The sequence below is a fragment of the Capsella rubella genome, unplaced genomic scaffold, assembly GCF_000375325.1.
Source record: "Capsella rubella cultivar Monte Gargano unplaced genomic scaffold, Caprub1_0 scaffold_3, whole genome shotgun sequence".
NCBI classification, from domain to species: Eukaryota; Viridiplantae; Streptophyta; class Magnoliopsida; order Brassicales; family Brassicaceae; genus Capsella; species Capsella rubella.
Window position 1 is genome coordinate 691,013 of NW_006238921.1, and position 22,800 is coordinate 713,812.

At 37.0% G+C, this 22,800-nt stretch overlaps 7 protein-coding genes across 9 annotated transcripts; 5 read left to right on the top strand and 2 right to left on the bottom strand.

Moving 5' to 3' along the window:
- Positions 1 to 3,042: 3,042 nt before the first annotated feature.
- LOC111831617 (putative F-box protein At4g11580) lies at positions 3,043 to 4,388 on the bottom strand. Its single transcript, XM_023786539.1, has 2 exons — positions 3,901 to 4,388; positions 3,043 to 3,751 (listed from the first exon to the last, which is right to left on the bottom strand). The coding sequence occupies exons 1-2, from the start codon at positions 4,302 to 4,304 to the stop codon at positions 3,160 to 3,162; spliced, it is 996 nt and encodes a 331-aa protein (XP_023642307.1). The 5' UTR covers positions 4,305 to 4,388; the 3' UTR covers positions 3,043 to 3,159.
- A 574-nt stretch (positions 4,389 to 4,962) lies between these two features.
- Positions 4,963 to 6,356, top strand: LOC17891822 (probable calcium-binding protein CML18). Of its 3 annotated transcripts, none has more exons than XM_006298636.2 (2): positions 4,963 to 4,986; positions 5,695 to 6,356. In XM_006298636.2, exon 2 carries the CDS (start codon positions 5,724 to 5,726, stop codon positions 6,219 to 6,221), a length of 498 nt encoding a protein of 165 aa, XP_006298698.1. In that variant the 5' UTR covers positions 4,963 to 4,986; positions 5,695 to 5,723; the 3' UTR covers positions 6,222 to 6,356. The 3 variants fall into 3 exon arrangements, with proteins under 3 accessions (XP_006298698.1, XP_023642329.1, XP_023642328.1); XM_023786561.1 differs by having other exon boundaries at positions 4,965 to 4,986; positions 5,717 to 6,356; XM_023786560.1 differs by lacking the exon at positions 4,963 to 4,986 and adding an exon at positions 5,132 to 5,229 and having other exon boundaries at positions 5,717 to 6,356.
- A 1,509-nt stretch (positions 6,357 to 7,865) lies between these two features.
- Positions 7,866 to 9,820, bottom strand: LOC17892471 (peptidyl-tRNA hydrolase 2, mitochondrial). The gene is made up of 8 exons (XM_006299700.2): positions 9,722 to 9,820; positions 9,140 to 9,347; positions 8,948 to 9,006; positions 8,800 to 8,859; positions 8,609 to 8,678; positions 8,454 to 8,523; positions 8,306 to 8,332; positions 7,866 to 8,201 (listed from the first exon to the last, which is right to left on the bottom strand). The coding sequence occupies exons 2-8, from the start codon at positions 9,344 to 9,346 to the stop codon at positions 8,152 to 8,154; spliced, it is 543 nt and encodes a 180-aa protein (XP_006299762.1). The 5' UTR covers position 9,347; positions 9,722 to 9,820; the 3' UTR covers positions 7,866 to 8,151.
- A 476-nt stretch (positions 9,821 to 10,296) lies between these two features.
- LOC17893022 (TOM1-like protein 1) lies at positions 10,297 to 12,472 on the top strand. Its single transcript, XM_006297765.2, has 4 exons — positions 10,297 to 10,433; positions 10,690 to 11,240; positions 11,408 to 11,674; positions 11,779 to 12,472. Exons 2-4 carry the CDS (start codon positions 10,722 to 10,724, stop codon positions 12,199 to 12,201), a joined length of 1,209 nt encoding a protein of 402 aa, XP_006297827.1. The 5' UTR covers positions 10,297 to 10,433; positions 10,690 to 10,721; the 3' UTR covers positions 12,202 to 12,472.
- A 233-nt stretch (positions 12,473 to 12,705) lies between these two features.
- On the top strand, positions 12,706 to 14,741 carry LOC17893837 (F-box/LRR-repeat protein At3g03030). The gene is made up of 3 exons (XM_006297524.2): positions 12,706 to 13,889; positions 13,977 to 14,117; positions 14,202 to 14,741. Exons 1-3 carry the CDS (start codon positions 12,942 to 12,944, stop codon positions 14,535 to 14,537), a joined length of 1,425 nt encoding a protein of 474 aa, XP_006297586.1. The 5' UTR covers positions 12,706 to 12,941; the 3' UTR covers positions 14,538 to 14,741.
- A 462-nt stretch (positions 14,742 to 15,203) lies between these two features.
- On the top strand, positions 15,204 to 17,338 carry LOC17891452 (F-box protein At3g03040). Its single transcript, XM_006297772.2, is given in 5 exon segments — positions 15,204 to 15,339; positions 15,475 to 15,597; positions 15,599 to 16,414; positions 16,501 to 16,641; positions 16,728 to 17,338. Coding segments are annotated over 4 exon segments (1,416 nt in total). The 5' UTR covers positions 15,204 to 15,339; the 3' UTR covers positions 17,064 to 17,338.
- Positions 17,339 to 17,737: 399 nt separating this feature from the next.
- LOC17893843 (cellulose synthase-like protein D3) lies at positions 17,738 to 22,738 on the top strand. Its single transcript, XM_006296798.2, has 4 exons — positions 17,738 to 18,253; positions 18,639 to 19,571; positions 19,703 to 20,510; positions 20,730 to 22,738. The coding sequence occupies exons 2-4, from the start codon at positions 18,685 to 18,687 to the stop codon at positions 22,476 to 22,478; spliced, it is 3,444 nt and encodes a 1,147-aa protein (XP_006296860.1). The 5' UTR covers positions 17,738 to 18,253; positions 18,639 to 18,684; the 3' UTR covers positions 22,479 to 22,738.
- Positions 22,739 to 22,800: the final 62 nt, after the last annotated feature.

Here is a 22,800-nt window from a genome sequence, read left to right on the forward strand (position 1 = left end):
TCTCTCTCTCTCTCTCTCTCTCTCTCTCTCTCTCTCTCTCTCTCTCTTCTTTACTCTTTCTCTCTCTACTTCATCTTCTTCATCTGGATTGAGTGCTTCCTCAATCCATCTTATTCTCATTCATCTGATTTCTTTTCTTTTGGAGTTCTCGTCTCTTTTTTACTTTGCTGGTTCTTCAACTCGTACGTGTTCGTGAGCAATCTCTGAGTTTTTCTATTTCTTTAACATCTTTGCTTCCCTTTTCTTGTTTTTGAATCTCTTAATCGGTACAATCTCGATCACAATCTTTGATTTCTTCATAAGTAAAAGTAAAGAATAATATGACTTGTTAATAACTCATTTATTGTTCGTTTGCCGAAAACATGTATTGAAGAAAACAGATTTCAAAATATTCATTAGTGTTTTTCTCTTTCTTAAACGGTAAAAGTGTGCAATTACACGCAATCGTTTGACTCATACTGCCATTGTCAATTAGTCATAGTCACAATAATCTACCATGCACACACTTGAGTTTGGCACACACTTGTTTTTTTTTTTTTGTTGCTGTTAAATATATAATAACATATTACGAAAATCCCTAACTTGAAAAATGCGTTGAAAAAGTGAGAAATATTATAAAACCGACAAAAAAGAAGTTAAATAATAATATTAAACTATTTGAGAAATCATTGTATTTAATCAACTGAAAATTAACATTCTTATTCAATTAATGTCTGATTTATTTTTGATGCTAATCAAAGTTATTTCTTCTTCGTTCTTCATCTCTGGTCAAATGTTGCAATTTGTAATTTATTATGTTAAACTCTTTTTCAAACAAGAAAAATAAAATAAACAGGAAACGAATTCATGAATCGTACGTATCGCTAGTGACAGTGGCGAGATTTACATATTTTAAAATCTGTAAAAGAAATACTTCAATATTTTACTATTTTAATTTTTTTTTTTTTACTTTAATTGAACCTAGGGTTGGCTTCTACTTGGACGACGACTTGGACTTAATTGTCTGGTATAAGAAGTTTGACGCATATATGTATACAGATAGTATAAGACTATTTTATTAGTCGGCCTGCATACATACGAGTGTCGAGTTCACTCGTTGAACATGCATGCATGAGTATGTGTACGTACGTGGCTTCTAATGTTCATAGACGAGTAATTTAATAAGATGGCTTCTAATGTTCATAGACGAGTAACACTAAGTTTTCCGGTAATCGGAGGATATAAGCAAGATTATACGTAATTACGTATATACATATATATATATATATATTTCTTTCAACAATACTGATTATGTATACTGAATATATTACGTAATTATGTATATATATATATACTCGGTATTGTATATACGTATATCGGTATTGTGTTTCGTTGTGAGTGCTAGATATTGACTGCTCTTGAGCAAATGTATGTTCAGTCTTTTACCAAAAGAAAAATATATATATACATAGTACACAACTTCAAAAATAATATTTAATTATAATACAATGTCACTACCAATTATATTAAATTTACAACTCATTTAAATTTACTTCACACTGATACCAAAAATAAACAAAGAAGATTTGATATATAATTTCAAATAACTCATATCATTCATATAATAATAAAAATGTAAAATTTTCCATATATGCCATGATTTGATTTTTTTTAAAACGAATATAATTTTTTAATTAATAAAATAAATTATAGCGGATCAAAAATTCAAACTTGAGTAATAGATTTACTTTGTGTAAAAAATATATTCCACGAAATTTTGACTAAGTAATGGGACAACACTCAAATAAAATATATAGCTTTATACAGTATATTGCAGTTAACTTTTAATATTTTAATTTGGAACATGTAAAAATAATTTAACTTGTCATAAAATTCATAGATCAAAAAATTACAAATACTCTAGTTTGATAGTTTCAAATATGTAATAAATATTTATTTCCAATTTTACAATTTTATTATGATTTAGTTACAACATTTAACTTAAAGTTTTGTTATTTATTCAAATGGCTAAAAGTTAATTATGCAAATAATACAAAATAAAATATTATAACCCAAAATTTATTTCAAAAATGTTAATATATATGTTCAGTTTTACTCTCAAACTAGATTTTAACCCGCGGTATACCGCGGCACGACATTCTAAAATATATTCTTTTTATTATTTTTGTTTGGTATATAAGAGTGTACTACTATATTTTGATTGTTAATTTTATGATTTAACCCGTAGAATATTATATGATAATTTCTTTTTTATATAATCGTAATTTGGTTAAATTAATTAAATAAGTATAATATTGAAAATAATGAAATGATACTGACATAATATTCGTTTACATAATATAATTTCATATTAAAATATTTTTGTGAGTTATACTATAGTAGACAACTCGTAAAAATATCTATAATCATAATTATGTATATTATAATCCGTTCCATCACATGACCCGTGCTATACAATTATCAATAATACTTTAGGTTATACATTTTTGTATCATTTGAGTAATATGCATCCGTTTCTAAAAATTCAAATTACAACATATGCAAAAAAAACTATATTTTTATTATACATATGTTTATGTAATAATATAAATTTAAAAACAAATAAGATCATATAAAGATGTTGGAGAAATCTTTGATTTATTAGGGAGAGATTTTAGGAAATTTTGTTAAATGTTATAAATATTGATTTTTAATTTTGCAAATTTATTATGATTTAATTACAAAATTTATCTTAAAATTTTTCTATTTAATCAAATGGCAAGGGTATTATGCAAATATTACAAAATAAAATGGTAAAACACAAAATGTATTTCAAAAATGTTAATATAGATAGGCAAAACTAATTTAACCTTTCAAAAAAAATAAAAATAAAAATAAAGACAAAACGACTCGGCTACTCTCGTGTTACCCATTATTTATTACTGATTTAGTTACCAGAATTCTTTTAATTGTTTTCTAGTTTCTACTGCGGACTTATATTTATTTTAAATATTAAACTCTCGTATCTTTATTTTTCTAACTCTCGATATCTTTTTAATGAAATCATATTTTAATAAATTTTATATAGGAGTATAATTTTACATGTTACAATAAGAAATGGGGGAGCAAAGTAGCACAAAAAAAAAAAAAAAACTTTTCTTTTCTTTTTTCTCTTTACGTTTAATATGCAAGTTCCTCTATCTCATCACTTTTCCACAACTTCTCCTTAGAGTTGTGATCCTTATAAGGGTCACGCTGACGAAACCTGTGTTTCCAGATATCTTGGCAAATTGGGCAGTCCGAACAACACACTATCAATTTGTCAAGCTTCTCAGTGCCAATTCTTATAAGTTCCTCACTAGGTGTCATATCTGATTCGTAATTCTCACCTCTCTGTAGTTCCGAGAATCTACAATGTGTGAGATTAAGAATCTTGAGGTTTGGAAGGCCGATGATAAGCGATGTAGCTGCTTCTCTACAGACATTCTGGCGCCGAAAGCTCACTCTCTCAAGGTTAGGAAGGTAACGAATAAAATCATTGGCTCTGATTTTGCTCAACATTCTAAACAGTTTTATGGTGGTAAGATTTCTACAGGTTTCTCCGATAGTTTGAAGCTCAAATTGATCTCTGGCGGTGGAGGAATCATTTAGGGGTTGAAATGGTCCTAAGATCAACGTTTTGAGATTCTTCCATTTACTAAAAGCTGACCGAAATGAATTTTGACTTAGAGGTTTCCACATTGGTAACGCAAGTCTATTGATGTTTGGCATCCTTAAAAAAAACAGTTAAGAAGATTAAATTATAAGTAGTTTTTAAAATTCTTTTTTGATAAATATGTGAATTTTCATTGAAATAATGATTTATAGCCTACACGTAAATTGAATAGTGGATTCAAGTGAGAAAGAACAGACATATTTTACCTCTCAGAAATGAACGTTAGATCCTCTTCTAGTATAATGGTGTATCTGTTGAAGAATAAATTTATGGGGACATTACGGCTGAAATTGTTTATCTCAATCAAGATATTCATAAGATGGTATCGACGTTTCTCTATAACACTATCTTGCATACTTGGCTCTTTTGGGTTATCCAAGATGATCGAATCAAGCTCGTTAAGTTTGATTGTTTTCCACAAAGTTTTGTTGTGAGAGGCAAGGAACCAATTGATGCACACTCGTGATGCTCCCATGATAACATCCACTAGATCGAGCTTCTTGAAAATGTTGGAAAGTATGTCTTTATTCATATTTTCCCACCTCGGAACATTTCCAAACCCCTCTTCATGACTCTCGATTGACATAAATTTCTGACTTGGGAGAGACATTTCCAAGTTCAAACCACTGACAGTTACCAAAATTCTACAATTTCGAAGAGTGTTTTTTTTTTTTTGGTCAGCCTTCGAAGAATGTTTAAAAATTCGTCCAAATGGTTTGGGATATTTATAAGGTATGAAGCTACGACTGTTGAGATTTATACCCCACTAAAATCAGTAGACAATAAATGCATAAGATTTGTGGATCTAATTATATTCTACTTAAAAATCTTGAGATTATGTATTAATATGCATAAGATTATGCTACAATATTTTTGCAAGGAACTCTAATTTTTATATCCATTAAATACATATAACTATTTCTGTTTATGTATAGATTTATTCTAGATGATTTATAATTATATATTATACAGTAAATACAATAAGAACATGTGTTGTATAAGATATATTTTTGTTGCTTTTTCTATAAATGGTTGAAAATTAATATGTGTTTTAAAAAAAATATCTGTTAGTATTTATGAGTATTTCTATATTTTTGTCCATTTTAGATTTGTAAGATTTTTTTTTGTTTTTTTTTGGTGCCACATATTTGGTGGATTTTAATGAATTTATATTAAATATATTATAATGATTATAAAAGCTTGTTGAAGTATAAACTTAAAAGTTTATTGATGGTTCGTTATTAAATTTGCAGAGGATTTTGAGTGACAAGAAATATCCATAATTGCTCAAGGTAAAGAAAAAGAATCTGAAAACTTCCAAATAATTTTTGATATCTTATAGTATAAGAAAACTTTTTGGCGATAGAGAGAAATTAACAATATATATCAGATAACCCATATACTGTAGTATAATTAAAGGTAATTAAAAATGCATAAGCATCATCTAGGTCGAATATAATGACTTGAAGTCTTTAAAAGACAAGGAAAAAAAAGAGAGAAGAAGAAGAGTAATTGAATGTTAATGATGATGATTCGTAAGTCATATTTAACTTCTTCTTATAAAATGTCGAATTAAAAAACGAAACAAAACATTCTTGTATATATTGTCGTAATAAATGCATCACGTACCAAAGTGCAAAACAAGTAAACAACGTATATATTAGCAGTTAGCACGACTGTTTTGCCTCCACAGAACAACCGTTGACCGTTTCAAATAGTAGGTTTGATAATCATTTCAAATAATTTTGTATTCCATCCTCAATCACATATCTGATCTACTGTTTGATTTTAAAATAAATAAAAATAATATTATTTGGTTTTAAAAGGCACAATAAAGTATTAATAAATAAGAAATAAATCTTTTACTTGTTTAAAATTCATAATCTCATTCATACCTGTCGTTCGCTCGTTGACTCTGTCAAGAAGGAACAAATCAATCTAAAAACTAAACCAAGAAAAAAAATAAAAATAAATCTGTTGTTGTTCATCGATCGAAGAAGCTTTGACCGAACTCAAAATCAGATTCGAGATGAGCGGCGACGGAGAGAAACCGGCGCCGGCGAAACTAGGCGACGAACAGCTGGCGGAGCTTCGGGAGATATTCAGATCATTTGACCAGAACAAAGATGGGAGCTTGACGGAGCTCGAGTTAGGCTCACTTCTAAGATCTCTCGGTTTAAAGCCGAGTCAAGACCAGCTCGACACCTTGATCCATAAAGCTGATCGGAACAACAACGGGCTCGTCGAGTTCTCCGAGTTCGTCGCCCTCGTCGAGCCGGATCTTGTCAAGTGTCCTTACACGGATGAGCAGCTTAAAGCCATCTTCAAAATGTTCGATCGCGACGGAAACGGTTACATAACGGCTGCTGAGTTGGCGCACTCGATGGCGAAGCTAGGTCACGCGTTGACGGCGGAGGAGCTAACCGGGATGATCAAGGAAGCAGATCGAGACGGCGACGGTTGTATCGATTTCCAAGAGTTTGTTCAGGCGATCACTTCAGCTGCATTTGATAATGCTTGGGGTTGAAGAAACTAAAAAGGTATATCTATAGTTTGAAATATTTGTATTTTTTTTTTGTTGGCTTCATCCGACATTTGTAAGTATATGTTTGTATGTAGGCGTGTGATAATACCAATTAATGGAAGATATTTGTGTGTTATTTACTCTGTTTCATATATTCTTTGACGAAATTTTGATAACTTGAAGAGAAAGCTATCATTGTTGGGTTCCAACTTTAATTAGGGCAAAACAAATACTTTGATATGTGTGTGACTGTGTGAGTCAGAAAGCAATCCGTCGCTAGCTTTAACCACTTTAGTTTATAGAGATAATTAAAGGTCTCCTCTCAATAGGCAAAACATAATTAGAAAGCATATATTAAAACTTAACAAGATCCTTGAATATGAAAAAAAGAAGAGAACAAGTAGCACATGCATTAGATTCTTCTATATATGTTCAGACTTGTATGGTTAAGTAGGATTTAAAGACTAACTGAGGGAGTGAAATCAGAGAAAAACACAGATTGTAGATTCTAGTTTAGTATTGTGTGTTTTGAGCTAACGAAAACAAAATAAAAATTCATAGCAGTTCCTTGTGACGTTCTCTCCGGAGTCTACTACATAATTTGGGAAAATATATGTATGGTCTTCACCATATGGGCCTGCCGTTTTCCCATTATTTGGGCCTAGAATAATCAAAGTGTGTTTTTGGATATCAGCTATTTATTTATATATATGTGTTCAGAAAATTCAAAAGCTAAAAAACATTATTAAAAAAAACCTCCATGAACCCTAACTTTTACGTACGATGCAGAACTATCTGAGATACGTCTTTGCGCAGGTTTACCGCAGAGGAAGACCTCCCAATTTCTCTTCACCACCTCTTATTACCAGCTATGGTAACGCTGTTTGATTTCACATGAAATCCATCAAAATTGTCATTGTCGAGTATCGTGTCGTGTCTGATATCTAAATATTTTGTGATTTGTTATTGGAGTAGTGTCCTCCTGGGGACCTTTTTGGTTTCAAACTCACGAGCTTGACTCAGAGACACGTTGATGTCTAATCTCAAATTATGAAGCAAATTCATTACCTACCGATCGAACAAGGTAGCGAAATTGAAATGGCTTTTTCTCCAGTGTGATCAGTGATGATATGAACCCATCCGGGCGTGCCATTCCGCTGCTGGTACTCGAGATGCGTTTAAATGATCCTTTGAAGCATACTCTAACAAAGTGATTGCATGTTTCAATGTAAAAATAACAGAAAAATTTATATTTTATAGAGACGGTGAGTGTATATACGTACCTAGTTTCACCACTACATCGTTAACAGAAAAACCCTTAATTACTTTCCTTAAACGATTTTTCTTACGATAACAACTTGGACATTCACTGAACAAACCTCTTACTCTAACTCGACCGAGTCATCTAATCATGCTGTGAGCTAACAAATAGCAATATTTGAGTGTATACATTGACTATGCTAAATGCTACAACTCAGAATACTCAAACATCTGAAATGGATCTTACAAGCAGTATTCAGTATTTGAGCAAAAGAATATAACAATATTAACTATAGCAAGAAGTATAACACTTATACTGTTTATTTTAATTAGATGTTGCGAGGGAACGAGAGCCTCATTTGGGCAAAAGCCACTGAGCTATGCTCGAGTCAGAATCAGTCCGTCGCTTTAACCGCTTTAGTTTACAGATAAAGGTATCTCAATAGACAAAACAAAAGGAGACATCAAAACTGACTCTCTATCTTTAAATGTATTAGATAATCAGCAAGCATTGGCATATGATTATCTTCTATTAAGACAATTGTACAGTTCCATGTAAGAAGTTGAGTTATCTACTCGAAAACGGTTCCAAATAATGGTTAGGAAGAAGGGAAAACAGATTTGTCACCAGCAAAAATTCGGAGAATTCTGGTAATGTCGAATCCCAGAGTTATTACATAAGCTTTAGTCCACCTGTTACTTCATCAACACTATCAACCGGTCCTGCACAAGTAACACTCGCTTATTAAACTATTGCAATTGTATCTACAATATGTGATATTTTGCTACTATTTGAGTCATCTCTTCTAATAGATGATCATTCTTACCAAGAATAGCCATTACTGTTCTTGAATCTGGAAAAAGAACAGAACAAGTAGCATATTAGATTCTTCTACTGTCAGACTAATGGTTAAGTAGGATTTAAAGATTGAGAGTCTCTTGAATTCTAAATGACAGTAACTATGGGAAACTCACTTGGAGCGATCTGTGTTTTTCCGGCATCAACGGTGATATGGGTTGGTAATTTAAGGGACTTTGCTCTTTCCTGTCGTTAAGAACAATAATGTAAGACAGTCAACATAATATCATATGAAACTGCAGAGTTTGCAATATTTCTCTAGTACACTCACTTGCAGAACTAGCATCTCTCCCTCACTCTCGATTTTGACAACAACTTTTGGCTGAGCACAATATTCCCATCTGCAATAGCAATCACTTTTTTAAATAGGAAGAGAACAGAACCAAAAAAAATGTTCATTTCATCGGTAGCCTATGAAGAACATGAAAAGTTGTAGTAGACTAATGACATGGTGTGATGTACCTATTCAAGGCTCTTGGCGCCCGTTGAAGGAGTTTTTTGTATAAACCTAAAGTTGCATGACTATATATAATGGCAGACCAGAAAAGAAGTTGTTAATCGAATATAATAAATGTTATAGAAAACTGATAAGAGAATTGATGATACTCACCTGCATTGAGCTGCAATCTTCCCTTTACCCATTCTAAGATCATTCCTCACAACCAAAACCTATACAGACAACAACAACAAACATTAATATCAACTTCTGGTGTCTGTGGTATACAATGCAAAAGGCAAAGGAGGCAGAGAGAGAGAGAGAGAGAGAGAGAGAGAGAGAGAGAGAGAGAGTGAGCCAAGAAACCATTTTGAAATTTTTGCGAAAATCAGCGAGTTTCTCAATCTCGAGAGGTTCCTTGGATTTAGTCTTCTTATTTCCGCTGGAACCTGCATTTGTGGAGACAGATTTGGAGGAGACAAAGATTCTGCGGGTTTGTGGTAAAGTGCTGATGTAAAATCCAAGTGCAGCTCCAAGAAGTAAAACACTCATTAACCACATCCAATCCACCATCCTTGGAGAAGAATTATTGAAAAAAGAAAAACATAGACACAGAACTTTCATTAACTCAAACGATGTTGAATCAATGTGGAAAACAAAACAACTTAAGAAAATTAGAGAGAAACTAAAAGGGGTGAAATAATAAAGTTGTCTCAAGTTGATTTATACAACAAGTGCATTACTGGTTTCTCTAGCAATCAGTAAAACATATGCTAGTTTGACATTAAACCTGACACAAAAGCTGTGCCGGAGCAATTTGATTCGATAGAGCTACATCGTTTCATCAAGACATAATGAAACATGAGACCGATCAACGGTTTACGATTCTACCTACCAATTGGGAATTTCAGAAAACAAGGGACCGACGATTAGCCGAAGATACGTTACCTTATGGTTCCGGCGGCCTGAGCACTGACAAAGTCTGTTTCTTCTTCTTCTTTCGAGTTTCAACGATTTTGGCGATAGAATGGTGTTTGGGCACACCGATATATCTCTTCTTAAGTCTTAACATCTATACTGATTTTTATTTATTTATACAGTTTTGGGGAATTTTCCTTTTTTATAAGCTATTTCCTTTTTTAAGTTTACTTTTTTTATTTCCCAAAAAGTGATTTTTTGTTTTGGAAAATTTATCATCTCAGTCGATTAAATTTGAGATTCTAGTCAAAATTTTTTTTAAAAAATAGTATTTGTTGCAACGTTTATTTCTTTCAGAAAATTCAAAGCTTAAAAATTAAAAATCTTTCATAAACTCAACCAAAGAAAAAGCTTTTTTTTTTTTTTTTGAAGTCCCGAACTCTTCGAATTGCGAAAGCAACAAATATACTTTTCTTTCTTATATGGTTGGTTATTACTGTTTGACAAAAATAAATATGGTTATTACTATTTTTTTTCTTTCTTAAATCAATATTGTTTTTGTACAAAACCAACAAATCAACAAATCCAAAGACTAGTTGGGAGATAAACAAAGTCCTAAGGACCTTTACTAAAGTCCAACTTCTCTCCCGTACGGCGTTGACCCGGTTAGTCTTCTGAAATTAGCCTCTCCCTTCTTCTTTTGTTCATCAACCTTCACTTCCCGTTACGCACCTTTCTAAAGGTAATTTCTAGCAAATTTCATCGTTTTGAGTTATGATTACTCTCGAAATATTCTGTGTTTCTTCTCTCTTGGTAATGTTATTGACTGCTTCCCCTTTACATTTTTTTAGTTCTTGTTGATCTACTTTTGACCCTAATCTGATTTCTCAATTCTGTGGACTTTGGTGTAACGGTTATTTCAGATAAGCTTCTTCAATTAGACATTATGGTGATTTTTGTGGCTTCATACTGGCTTCTTTTTTTTTGTATTTCTCCAGGTTTTTTTTTTTTTTGAGTTCCTGAAAAAAAGATGGGTGACAATTTAATGGACAAAGTTAGCTCCTTTAGTGAGCGTCTCAAGATTGGTGGTTCTGAGGTTAGCAAGAAAGTGACTGCTGGTGTGAGCTCTATGAGTTTCAAAGTGAAGGAGCTTTTCCAAGGACCTAACCCAACTGACAAACTAGTCGAGGAAGCTACTTCTGAGAATCTGCAGGAACCTGATTGGGCTATGAACTTGGAACTATGTGATATGATCAATCAGGAAAAGATTAATAGCGTTGATTTGATCCGCGGAATCAAGAAGAGGATTATGATGAAACAGCCGATGATTCAGTACCTTGCCTTGGTTTTGCTTGAGGCTTGTGTTAAGAATTGCGAGAAAGCCTTCTCTGAGATTGCTGCTGAAAGAGTTCTTGATGAAATGGTTAAGCTGATTGATGATCCGCAGACCGTTGTGAATAACCGGAACAAAGCTTTGACATTGATTGAAGCTTGGGGAGAGTCAACCAGCGAACTCTGCTACTTACCAGTTTTTGAAGAAACTTACAAGGTTTATGTTCTTTACGAACTTAGTTAATATACTTTATCACTCTACCAAGTTGCCAAAGTTATATTAGATAATTAAGAGCCTTTTACATTGATAGCTTGAATTGTATTGGTTTTTACTCTGGTGATTATGTTTTTTAATACCTTTGAATCTATTTCAATGCTATATAGAGCTTAAAATCCAGAGGTATCCGCTTCCCTGGGCGGGACAACGAAAGCTTAGCGCCTATTTTCACCCCTCCTAGGTCTTCTTCAATACCAGAAGCCGACACTGGTATTGCTCAGCATGTCAACGAGCATCCACATGTGCAGTACAATGCTCCTCCTGTTCGAACCTTTACTGCAGAGGAGACAAAGGAAGCTTTTGATGTTGCAAGGAACATCATTGAACTTCTTACTACAGTTTTGTCATCTTCACCTCATCAGGACGTGTTACATGTAATCCAAGTCTAAGCACTAGATATAATATCTGTCCAGATCATATTGTTTATTTTTAAACCTGGTGTCAAATTCATGGCTGATGAAATTTTTTTCTTTTGCAGGATGACTTGACAATTACACTTGTACAACAGTGCAGCCAATCCCAAACCACAGTACAAAGAATCATCGAGACATCTGGAGAAGACGAAGCCCTTTTATTCGAAGCCTTGAATGTAAACGACGAGCTTGTGAAGACGTTGTCAAAATATGAAGAGTTGAAGAAACCGTCTGCACCATTAGCTGCACCTGAGCCAGCCATGATTCCAGTTGCTGCAGAACCTGATGACTCTCACATTCATGCAAAAGAAGAAGGGACTACTCATGGTAGCGGAAGCAGCAGCGATGACATGATGATGGATGACTTGGATGAGATGATATTTGGTAAGAAAGGTTTGGGTCATTCTTCATCTGATGCTAATACTGCTTCTGGAAATGACCCCAAGAAGCAGCAGCCATCCAAAAACGATGATCTCATCCGCTTCTGATATGTGTGTTTTTTCTTCTTAGTGAGAAAACTCTAGTGAATTGGTGTTTTGTCTTTTAGGAACATGATTGAACAGTTTTTATGTGAGTAAACTACAACCTTGTGCACCTCCTGTGATGGGTTAATGCTATCGATCTGCCACGGTATTACGTTTCTTTGGTTGTATTATTTATAATCTCTATAAAGTCCACTCCACTTCGTTGGATAGCTTTTGTGGTTGTACATCTGTTAATAATAGCATTGATGCTTATGAATTAGAAGCCACTTTGTTAGTACCATTGAGTTGATCTTACTATTCATGCAGTAACAGTCTTGTCTTGGCATACTTTGTTACAAGGTTCAGTGTGTTGCATTCTCTGTTCTCGGTGACAATCATTTTTATGTTAGTTTATGACCAAGAAGAATTAGACGTTAATATATCAATTTCATTGGCCGAATCTCCGAAATACCCCTAAATTCCGTACAACGTCTTTCTTCTCTTCACTAGACGTGAATTGCCCTAATTTGAAGTGCAGCGAAAATTAACAGTTTCAGTCTTTTCTACTTCGCAGTCTCAAAATTATCATCTTTAGGGGAGCTACAATCTCAGAATCAGTTTGCTCTGAGGACGGGTTTCCCATTCGCGTTGTTTTTAACTGTTTGGTTTGATTTAACATCTCTAGTACTATAGTGGAACTGTTTGGTAATATTGGTTTGCTTAGGAGCGAGCGAGCGTAGCGTACTTCTTTCTCAACGGAGAAGATGGATCTGTTGAGCAGTTTACCAGAAGATGTTCGTGGTCATATATTGTCCTTCCTCACCACAAAGGAGGCTGCTTTGACATCGCTCCTCTCAAAGAAGTGGCGCAATGTGTTTGCACTTGTCCCTAATCTTGACTTGGATGACTCTGAGTTTCTTCATCCGGAAGAGGCTAAGTGGGAAAGTGATAGTATGCTTCAGAGCTTCATGGGTTTTGTCGATATAGTATTGGCTTTGCAAGGTACGTCTCCCATTCGTAAGTTCTCCCTCAAGTGTCAAACTGGTGGGGTTTCTCAAGCTTGTGTCAATCGTTGGTTATGCCAAGTGCTGCAGCGTGGTGTATCGGACCTTGATCTCACCATCGAGTTCGAAGATGATTTTTGTCTGCCTCAAGAGATGTTCCTCTGTGAGACATTAGTCAATCTGAGATTAAAAACCGAATTTGGTGGTATCCGTTGGTGTACTGGTGCTGATGGCACTTTCTTACCAATGCTTAAAAGTCTTGATATAGACTCTTGGAGGTTTTTATGCGATGAGAAGATTGAGACGCTGCTTGCTTCTTTCCCTGTGCTCGAGGAATTACGATTGGTAGGTACGGAGTGGAAAGATTCTGATGAAACCGTGTCAAGTGCGACCCTCACTAAGCTACTTCTTAGCGCCACCGGCTCTGAAGCCTCTCGAAAACCAAAAAGCGTTTCTTTTGATACCCCAAATCTGCTTTCCTTAGCCTACTCTGATTCTGTTGCTGAGGACTATCCATTGGTTAATATGAAAAGTCTATTCAAGGCTCGTATCATCCTTGCGGTAGATGAAGACCAAATCGAGCAAATACGAGCCCCAAATAACTATTTGTCAGATGATGATGTTGTTCTCCGGTTTGGCAATGTGGTAAAGCTCATGAAGGGCATACAAAATGTCCAGCAACTTCACTTGCATTCTGATACCCTCGAGGTCAGTTTTCTACTTTCTTCTTTCTGGTCTACTTGAGGTATATTGGTTTTGCAAGATGTTATAGTTGGGATGTTTTACTTGTTTCAGGTGCTTTCTCTCTGCTGTGAATGGATGCCTGTGTTCAACAACGTCAAAACGTTGGGCATTAAGAGTGACGACGACCGAGGATGGCAAGCAGTGCCTGCTCTTCTAAGGAATTGTCCACATCTGGAAATCCTAACCTTTGAGGTGAAACTATAAACCACTGAACTACTTGGTCAAAACATGCAGTTCATAGTTGCGATAACCTTATTTTCTCGTTTCTGCTTTCAGGGTCTGGTGCACGATGTGACAGATAAATGTGGGGATGCTTGTGACTGCATATTCCGAAAGGAAAAAGGCCGGTCGCTCAAATCTTGTCCAGTAAAAGTGGTAGAGATCAAAGAGTTTAGAGTAACAATGAAAGAGATGCACCTGATAGAGCATTTCTTGGACAATTTTCCATGTTTGAAGGAGATGAAGATCTGTAGAGAAGAGTATGGTCCTTCGCAGCTTATGCACGACCCTGAAGTGTTTGATCTCATCTTGGACATGATAGACGAGTACGAGGATTTATATAGTTGCAATGTCCAACTCTACGAGCCATGTGACAAGTGCGAAGTGGACTGAACAATGAAGTCTTTGAACAAAGCCCCTCGGAATTTGACTGATCAGATCCTTGCTTTGTTTTCATTATTAGCTATGTGTAATCTTTTAATTAGCATATCCTGCTGGTGGCACATTATCCTCGGCTAGGCCAGACTGATTGCCTGTTTTGCTTAAGTCCTCGTAAAACTTTCTGATTGTTTTAGGTTAATGATTTTCAACCTGTGACTCAGTCTTGTGTGCATATAACAGTCTTTGCATTTGATCATCACTTGAGTAAATCTTGATGTTGTTTGAACGAGCAGACATCAGGAGAAATTGGTGAACATGAAGCTTCCTTCAATACGAGGAGGTCACAGCAAATGGTGAACTTTTAAGTCGGAGAATTTGCAGATGCGATTGTTGGTGACCAAACTCCACAGTCTCCAATCTTTTGACTCATGCCTTGTCTTAGCCGCGCCCGCGTGATGTTGTTAACTTTGTTTACATGATGGTTAGAGCAAGTCGTTAAGTGGGTTTTTTTACTTTTTTAAATGGGTTTTACTTTGTTAAGTGGGTTTTTTACGTTATTAGTTTATGTTAAAATTAAAACAGGAGAGTAATGTACGTCAAATCATTGGTGTTTCCAAAACAAAACAGTAACACGTCAAATCACAACCAGCAAAATTAAATAATGTATATTCCGCACTTAATTTGAAGTGTTCTTCTCTCAGTCAGTCAGTGTTCTTCTCTCACCGACGCCTCATTGCCCTAATTTGAGGTGATTCACAGCTGCGAAAATTTGCAATTTCACTGTTGGTCTTGGAGATTGGCCTCTGTAGAAAAGGTTGGTGCCGAAGTAGACTCATATCTTTTGGCTATGACTTTTTGTTCTTAGTCTCAATCGCTCTACTACCAGTGGAACTGTGTTTGGTTTGGTAAAATTAATTTGCGTAGTGTTATGTTTTTCTCTGCAGAGAAGATGGATCCGTTGAGCAGTTTACCAGACGAGGTTCGTTGTCACATATTGTCCTTCCTTACCACAAAGGAGGCTGCTTCGACGTCTCTTCTCTCAAAGAAGTGGCGCAATCTGTTTGCACTTGTCCCTACTCCCTAGTCTTGACTTGGATGACTCTGAGTTTCTTCATCCGGAAGAGGATAAACGGGAAAGAGACGGTGTTCTAGAAAGCTTCATGGATTTTGTGGATAGAGTACTGTCTTTGCAGGGCAATTCTCCCATTCGTAAGTTCTCTCTCAAGTGTGAAACTGGTGTTTCGCCAGCTCATGTGAATCGTTGGTTATGTGAAGTGCTGCAGCGTGGTGTTTTGGAGCTTGATCTCACTGTTGATTTGGGGTATGGTTATTACATGCCTCAAGATTTGTTTGTGAGTGAGACACTAGTCAATCTGAAATTAAAAAGTGCATTTGGTATTCACTGGTGGACTGGAGCTGAAGGCACTTCTTTACCAATGCTTAAGACTCTTTGTGTTTACTCGCCGAGGTTTTTTTGTGATGATAAGCTTGAGGAGTTTCTTCCTTCTTTTCCTGTGCTTGAGGATCTTCAAATGTCTAATATTCAGTGGATAGATTCTGATGAAACCGTGTCAAGTTCTACTCTCACAACGCTCCATATTACCTGCATCCGCTCTGAAAATCCAAAGAGCATTTCTTTTGATACTCCAAATCTGCTTTCCTTTGTCTACTCTGATTATGTTGCGGAGGACTATCCATTAGTTAATATGAAAAACTTATCTTTCGCTCGAATCGCCCTTAGAGTAGATGACTATCAAATCAAGCGAGTGAGAGCGCAAAATAATGATTTGTTAGAGCATGATGTCGTTCTCCACTTTGGTAATGTGGTGAAGCTCATGAATGGCATACAAAATGTTCAGGAACTTCACTTGTGTCCTGATATACTCGAGGTGAGTTTTCTGTTTTTATTCTTTCTGGACTGCTAATTGATTGGAATATGTCTGGTTGCGGTATTTCCTTACTTGTTTGTTTTCAGGTGCTTTCTCTATGCTGTGACTCGATGCCAGTGTTCCACAACGTCAAAAAGTTACTTATTTACAGTGATAAGGGTCGAGGATGGCAAGCAGTGCCAGTTCTTCTAAGGAATTGTCCACATTTAGAAATTCTGATTTTTGAGGTGGGAGTACGAACCATGAAACTAGTTGGACAAAGCATGCAGTCCAGGTAGCAGAAATAACCCTGCTGTCTTGTTTCTGCTTTCAGGGTATCGTGCACCATGTGACGGATAAATGCGGGGATGCTTGTGACTGCATATATCGCAAGGAAAAAGGCCGTTCACTCAGATCTTGTCCAGTGAAAGTGGTGGAGATTAAAGATTTTGGAGTAACAATGAAAGAAAAGCACATGATAGAGCATTTCTTGGACTACTTTTCGTGTTTGAAGGAGATGAAGATCTACGTTGAAGAGGATGGAATTACACAGATTATGAACAACCCTGAAGTGTCTAAACTTGTCTTGGATGAGATGGAAGAGTACAACGACTTATATAGCTGCAACTTCAAGCTATACTTGGATAAGAAGTCGATTAGAAATCTCTGAAGAAGAGAGCCTCCTCGGAATCTCACTTGGTCTAATCGTCTTGAAAACCGTCTCAAATGGCCAAAACCTGAATCTGTTTTTCCTCAATTGTCTTCTGTATCTTGCCAACTCTTGTCTGGGAATGGTTTGAAAGTGATTTCTCAACAATAATTTGTTTTCTTTCAGTTAACCGATTTGTAATGATGTTACTTGAAGGGGACGAAGACTTGCAACATTGTTTAGTTTCCTTCTTCGTTAACGATCAGGAGGCACGTCTTTATAGTTTTTTCTTTTCATCTCTCGAAAGTCGAAACCATGAATAATGGAACTGAGAGAACCGCGTGACGTTCACTTCGTCCTTGTTTAGTTGATTTTAATTAATCTTTAATTAAACTGAGAATTATTTGGTGGTGTGTTTTCTTTGCTTCCCCTTCCCCATAACACATGCGTGATTGACGTTTTTGACAAGACCGTGTATTTACAAAAAAAAAAACAAAATTCACATACACACAGACACACGTTAAATCAACCTAAATCTCCAAAATACCCCTAAAGCTGCTTCCGCGTTCCCTTAATCCCTTGCATTCCCCAAAATACCCTTCCGTTCCCCTTTTTTCACCTTTTCAATTTTTCTATACATGGAATCGAACGCGTTATTTTAAAATATATAACAAAAAAAAAATGAGACCTTTTAATTCGCCACCTTGTCCGAAAACCTCAACTCAAAAAGGATTCCAAAAGGTTAAAATAAAAAATCTCCGCCGGTTTCTTCTCTCACCGGCGTTTTGACAGTCGTAGTCACTGTTACCGTCTCAAAAGCTTACTATTTTTTTCTTTAAGTTAAAAGAAAAAGAACTCAATAGAGCTGAGATCTTTGGATCTTCTTCTTTCATCCTATCTTCTTCCTTCTCCGAATTTTATTGTTATTTTAATTTAAAGATCTCCAGAATTAAAAAATTGGGGTTATCGTTGCCATCATAACGTGTATTAGTAAAGCAGGTAGTAGTGCTGATGTATTTGCTCACGACTAAGTCCCTTCCTCGTCTCTTCTTCTTCCTCTTCTCCTTTCTCCTCCTTAACTAGTTTGGGCAACACGTTCACATTGATTCCTTCGTATCGATTTTGTTAAATTAAATAAAGCGTTTTCTCTCTAAGTACCTCTCGGGTGGAGAAGATCTGAAGCTTAACGTTGCTCTGTTACAGCCTCTCAGGTACTCTTGGTACATCCTTGCTTTCTTGTTTAGTTTGTGTGTGAGATCTTCTTATAGTTGTAATGTGGAAGGATCCAGTTCGATTCTTGAGACTTTGATGGCAAGCTATATTTGTGGGAACATGGGTGTGTTGAGAGTTTGAAATAGAGCTAGTCATTTAGATTTTCCCTCTTTAGCTTCAGATTTAAGCTTCTCCTCTTTTGGTGGGGTTGTGAAACAAATGATCAATGCCTTTTTCATGTCTTTATGGAACATTACTATGAGTTTTGTTCTTCTTTTAGCTTAGATCTATTGATAGTCATCCACTTCAAGATCATGTGAAAATTCTTGTGATTTGTAACAATGACTAGGAGATTTGACCATTATTACTTTTGCTTTCTTTCAGGGATCTGCCGGCTACGAAGTCCGGTGGATATTGTTATTATTAGACAATGGCGTCTAATAATCATTTCACCAATAGTAGATCCAATCTATCAACAAACTCTGATGCTGCTGAAGCTGGGAGGAACCAGCAGCCTATGCCAAACTCTGTCACATTTGCCCGCAGGACTTCTTCTGGACGCTTTGTCAACTACTCTAGAGATGATCTCGATAGCGAGCTCGGTAGTGTCGACTTCACTAATTATACCGTCCAGATTCCGCCAACTCCCGATAACCAACCCATGGACCCCTCCATTTCTCAGAAGGTTGAGGAGCAGTACGTGTCCAGTTCCTTGTTTACAGGCGGTTTTAACAGCGTGACTCGGGCTCATCTTATGGACAAAGTGATCGAGACAACGACCAGCCACCCACAGATGGCCGGTGCAAAAGGCTCGTCATGCGCCATTCCTGGCTGTGATGTGAAGGTGATGAGTGATGAGAGAGGTCAAGATCTTCTTCCTTGTGAGTGTGATTTCAAAATCTGTAGGGATTGCTTTGTGGATGCTGTGAAAACAGGCGGTATGTGTCCCGGGTGTAAGGAGCCTTACAGGAACACGGATTTGGCGGATTTTGCTGATAACAAGGGGCAGCAGCAGCAACGGCCTATGCTTCCGCCACCAGCGGGTGGATCGAAGATGGATAGAAGATTGTCACTGATGAAGTCGACTAAGTCTGGTTTGATGAGGAGTCAAACCGGGGATTTCGATCACAACAGGTGGTTGTTTGAGACTAGTGGGACTTACGGTTATGGAAATGCATTCTGGACCAAAGATGGGAATTTCGGGAGTGACAAAGATGGGAATGGACAGGGTATGGGACCGCAGGATCTGATGAGCAGACCGTGGAGACCGCTTACTCGGAAACTGCAAATTCCTGCAGCTGTTATTAGTCCTTACAGGTGGGAAAGTTTGTTCTTATTTCAAAAATTTTATCCAGACATCCAAAAAGTTTCCTCTTATTTCAAAATATTTATTCAGACCGCTTATATTTGTTCAAACTTTTGCTGACACATTTGATTTTCTCTTGCAGGCTTTTGATATTTATCCGAATTGTTGTTCTTGCGTTGTTCTTGATGTGGAGGATTAAGCACAAAAACCAAGATGCATTATGGCTTTGGGGAATGTCTGTGGTTTGTGAGTTATGGTTCGCCTTTTCTTGGCTTCTTGATCAGCTTCCAAAGCTGTGTCCGATTAACCGAGCTACAGATCTCAATGTTCTTAAAGAAAAATTTGAAACACCTACACCGAGCAACCCAACTGGGAAATCTGATCTCCCGGGACTCGATATGTTTGTATCCACAGCAGATCCGGAGAAAGAACCTCCTCTTGTCACTTCCAACACCATTTTATCGATTCTCGCTGCTGACTATCCTGTCGAAAAGCTTGCTTGCTATGTTTCAGATGATGGAGGAGCGCTTTTGACATTTGAAGCCATGGCTGAAGCAGCGAGTTTTGCAAACATATGGGTTCCTTTCTGTCGTAAACACAATATCGAGCCAAGGAATCCGGATTCATACTTTAGTCTGAAAAGAGATCCTTACAAAAACAAGGTGAAGGCTGATTTTGTTAAAGATCGAAGACGGGTGAAGCGTGAGTATGATGAGTTTAAGGTTAGGATCAACAGCTTGCCTGACTCAATCAGGCGCCGTTCTGATGCTTATCACGCAAGGGAAGAGATTAAGGCCATGAAGCTGCAGAGACAGAACAGGGATGATGAGATAGTAGAGCCAGTCAAAATTCCTAAAGCTACTTGGATGGCTGATGGTACTCATTGGCCTGGAACTTGGATAAATTCTGGTCCTGATCATTCCCGTAGTGACCATGCCGGTATCATTCAGGTACATTTCGGTTCATTTCAGTTTTTTGGTATTAATTTGGTTTGAAGCATTCAGTTCATTCATAACTGAACTAAAGCTGGAGTTTGGTTTGATTGTGTTTGACAACGTTTTCGGTCAATTTAGTTCGATAAATTTTTTGCTAGGTTTAATATTTTTGGTTTGGTTCAGTTTCTTGGTCACCTCTAAGATCAATGTTTTTCAAAATTTTGATAAATGCAGGTGATGTTGAAGCCGCCAAGTGATGAACCATTACATGGAGTATCTGAAGGGTTCTTGGATCTTACAGATGTTGACATTCGTCTTCCGCTTCTTGTCTATGTTTCGCGTGAGAAGCGACCGGGTTATGACCATAACAAGAAAGCAGGAGCCATGAATGCGCTGGTCCGAGCTTCTGCAATTATGTCCAACGGTCCATTCATTCTGAATCTTGATTGTGATCATTACATATACAACTCTCAGGCGTTGAGAGAAGGAATGTGTTTCATGATGGATCGAGGTGGTGACCGGCTTTGCTATGTTCAGTTTCCACAACGGTTTGAAGGTATTGACCCATCAGATCGGTATGCGAATCACAACACTGTCTTCTTTGATGTGAACATGAGAGCTCTTGATGGTTTGATGGGTCCGGTTTACGTCGGAACGGGTTGTCTCTTTAGAAGAATTGCATTGTACGGATTCGATCCGCCTCGGGCTAAAGAACACCATCCTGGATTCTGCAGTTGTTGCTTCCCTCGCAAGAAGAAGAAAAGCCGTGTCCCAGAAGAAAACCGGTCTTTAAGAATGGGTGGTGACTCGGATGATGATGAAGAGATGAATCTTTCTTTGGTTCCAAAGAAATTCGGAAACTCGACATTCCTTATCGATTCAATCCCGGTAGCAGAGTTCCAAGGCCGTCCTCTTGCAGATCACCCAGCTGTGCAAAACGGACGACCTCCTGGCGCTCTCACGATTCCTCGTGAGCTTCTGGATGCATCAACCGTGGCAGAAGCCATAGCTGTCATCTCTTGCTGGTACGAGGATAAAACCGAGTGGGGATCTCGAATCGGTTGGATTTATGGATCTGTCACGGAAGATGTGGTCACAGGTTATAGAATGCATAACCGAGGTTGGAAATCGGTTTACTGTGTGACAAAACGGGATGCTTTCCGAGGCACAGCTCCAATCAACTTGACGGATAGGCTGCACCAGGTTCTCCGATGGGCTACTGGCTCGGTCGAGATCTTCTTCTCGAGAAACAACGCCTTCCTCGCAAGCCCGAGAATGAAAATCCTACAGAGAATTGCTTACCTAAACGTCGGAATCTACCCGTTCACATCGATCTTCCTCATTGTCTATTGCTTCCTCCCTGCGCTCTCCCTCTTCTCAGGCCAATTTATAGTCCAAACACTCAACGTCACATTCCTTGTCTACCTCTTAATCATCTCCATTACACTCTGCTTGCTCGCTCTGCTCGAGATCAAATGGTCAGGAATCTCACTCGAGGAATGGTGGAGAAACGAACAGTTCTGGCTCATTGGAGGAACAAGCGCTCATTTAGCCGCGGTTATCCAAGGACTGCTCAAAGTTGTTGCCGGAATCGAAATCTCATTCACATTGACATCTAAATCCGGAGGAGACGATGTGGACGACGAGTTCGCTGATCTTTACATTGTGAAATGGACATCACTCATGATCCCACCGATCACAATCATGATGGTGAATCTAATAGCCATCGCGGTAGGGTTTAGCAGGACGATATACAGTGTGATTCCGCAGTGGAGTAAGTTGATTGGAGGAGTGTTCTTCAGTTTCTGGGTACTGGCTCATCTTTATCCATTCGCTAAAGGGCTTATGGGAAGAAGAGGAAGGACTCCAACCATTGTTTATGTTTGGTCTGGACTTGTTGCCATCACCATTTCTCTGCTTTGGGTCGCCATTAATCCACCTGCTGGCTCCACTCAAATCGGAGGATCTTTCACTTTCCCATGATTCGTTGGTTTGGTTTCTCAAAAGTTTTCTCTCTTTGGTCCTTTATAAAGATAGAGAGACAGAGATTGGCAAAGAACACACAAAAAGTATAGCAAGTCAAGAACTTCTCTCATTGTCTTCTTTTTTTTGTTGGTTGGAAAAGGACATTTTTTTACTTGTCTTTTTAAATTTTGTAATCTTTGATCTCTTGATGGAAGTATTTATTTTGCTACAGTTAATGTATAATTTATTCAATTCAAGTGCCAGAGTTTTTTAATTTACTCATCTCCTCCCATTAATTTGCTTCATAAAACGGGTCGGGCTATCGGGTTAAATATCCGGA

Coding starts and splice junctions, on each gene's coding strand:
- LOC17893843 (XM_006296798.2), top strand. CDS start 18,685: ATGGCGTCTAATAATCATTTCACCAATAGTAGATCCAATCTATCAACA. Junction 19,572..19,702: donor GCTGTTATTAGTCCTTACAG/GTGGGAAAGTTT, acceptor TTTCTCTTGCAG/GCTTTTGATATTTATCCGAA. Junction 20,511..20,729: donor ACCATGCCGGTATCATTCAG/GTACATTTCGGT, acceptor TGATAAATGCAG/GTGATGTTGAAGCCGCCAAG.
- LOC17893022 (XM_006297765.2), top strand. CDS start 10,722: ATGGGTGACAATTTAATGGACAAAGTTAGCTCCTTTAGTGAGCGTCTC. Junction 11,241..11,407: donor TTTTTGAAGAAACTTACAAG/GTTTATGTTCTT, acceptor AATGCTATATAG/AGCTTAAAATCCAGAGGTAT. Junction 11,675..11,778: donor CTCATCAGGACGTGTTACAT/GTAATCCAAGTC, acceptor TTTCTTTTGCAG/GATGACTTGACAATTACACT.
- LOC17893837 (XM_006297524.2), top strand. CDS start 12,942: ATGGATCTGTTGAGCAGTTTACCAGAAGATGTTCGTGGTCATATATTG. Junction 13,890..13,976: donor TGCATTCTGATACCCTCGAG/GTCAGTTTTCTA, acceptor TACTTGTTTCAG/GTGCTTTCTCTCTGCTGTGA. Junction 14,118..14,201: donor TGGAAATCCTAACCTTTGAG/GTGAAACTATAA, acceptor TTCTGCTTTCAG/GGTCTGGTGCACGATGTGAC.
- LOC17891822 (XM_006298636.2), top strand. CDS start 5,724: ATGAGCGGCGACGGAGAGAAACCGGCGCCGGCGAAACTAGGCGACGAA.
- LOC111831617 (XM_023786539.1), bottom strand. CDS start 4,304: ATGTCTCTCCCAAGTCAGAAATTTATGTCAATCGAGAGTCATGAAGAG. Junction 3,752..3,900: donor CTAACGTTCATTTCTGAGAG/GTAAAATATGTC, acceptor GTTTTTTTTAAG/GATGCCAAACATCAATAGAC.
- LOC17892471 (XM_006299700.2), bottom strand. CDS start 9,346: ATGGTGGATTGGATGTGGTTAATGAGTGTTTTACTTCTTGGAGCTGCA. Junction 8,333..8,453: donor AAAAACACAGATCGCTCCAA/GTGAGTTTCCCA, acceptor TTCTTTTTCCAG/ATTCAAGAACAGTAATGGCT. Junction 8,202..8,305: donor AACAGTAATGGCTATTCTTG/GTAAGAATGATC, acceptor TTACTTGTGCAG/GACCGGTTGATAGTGTTGAT.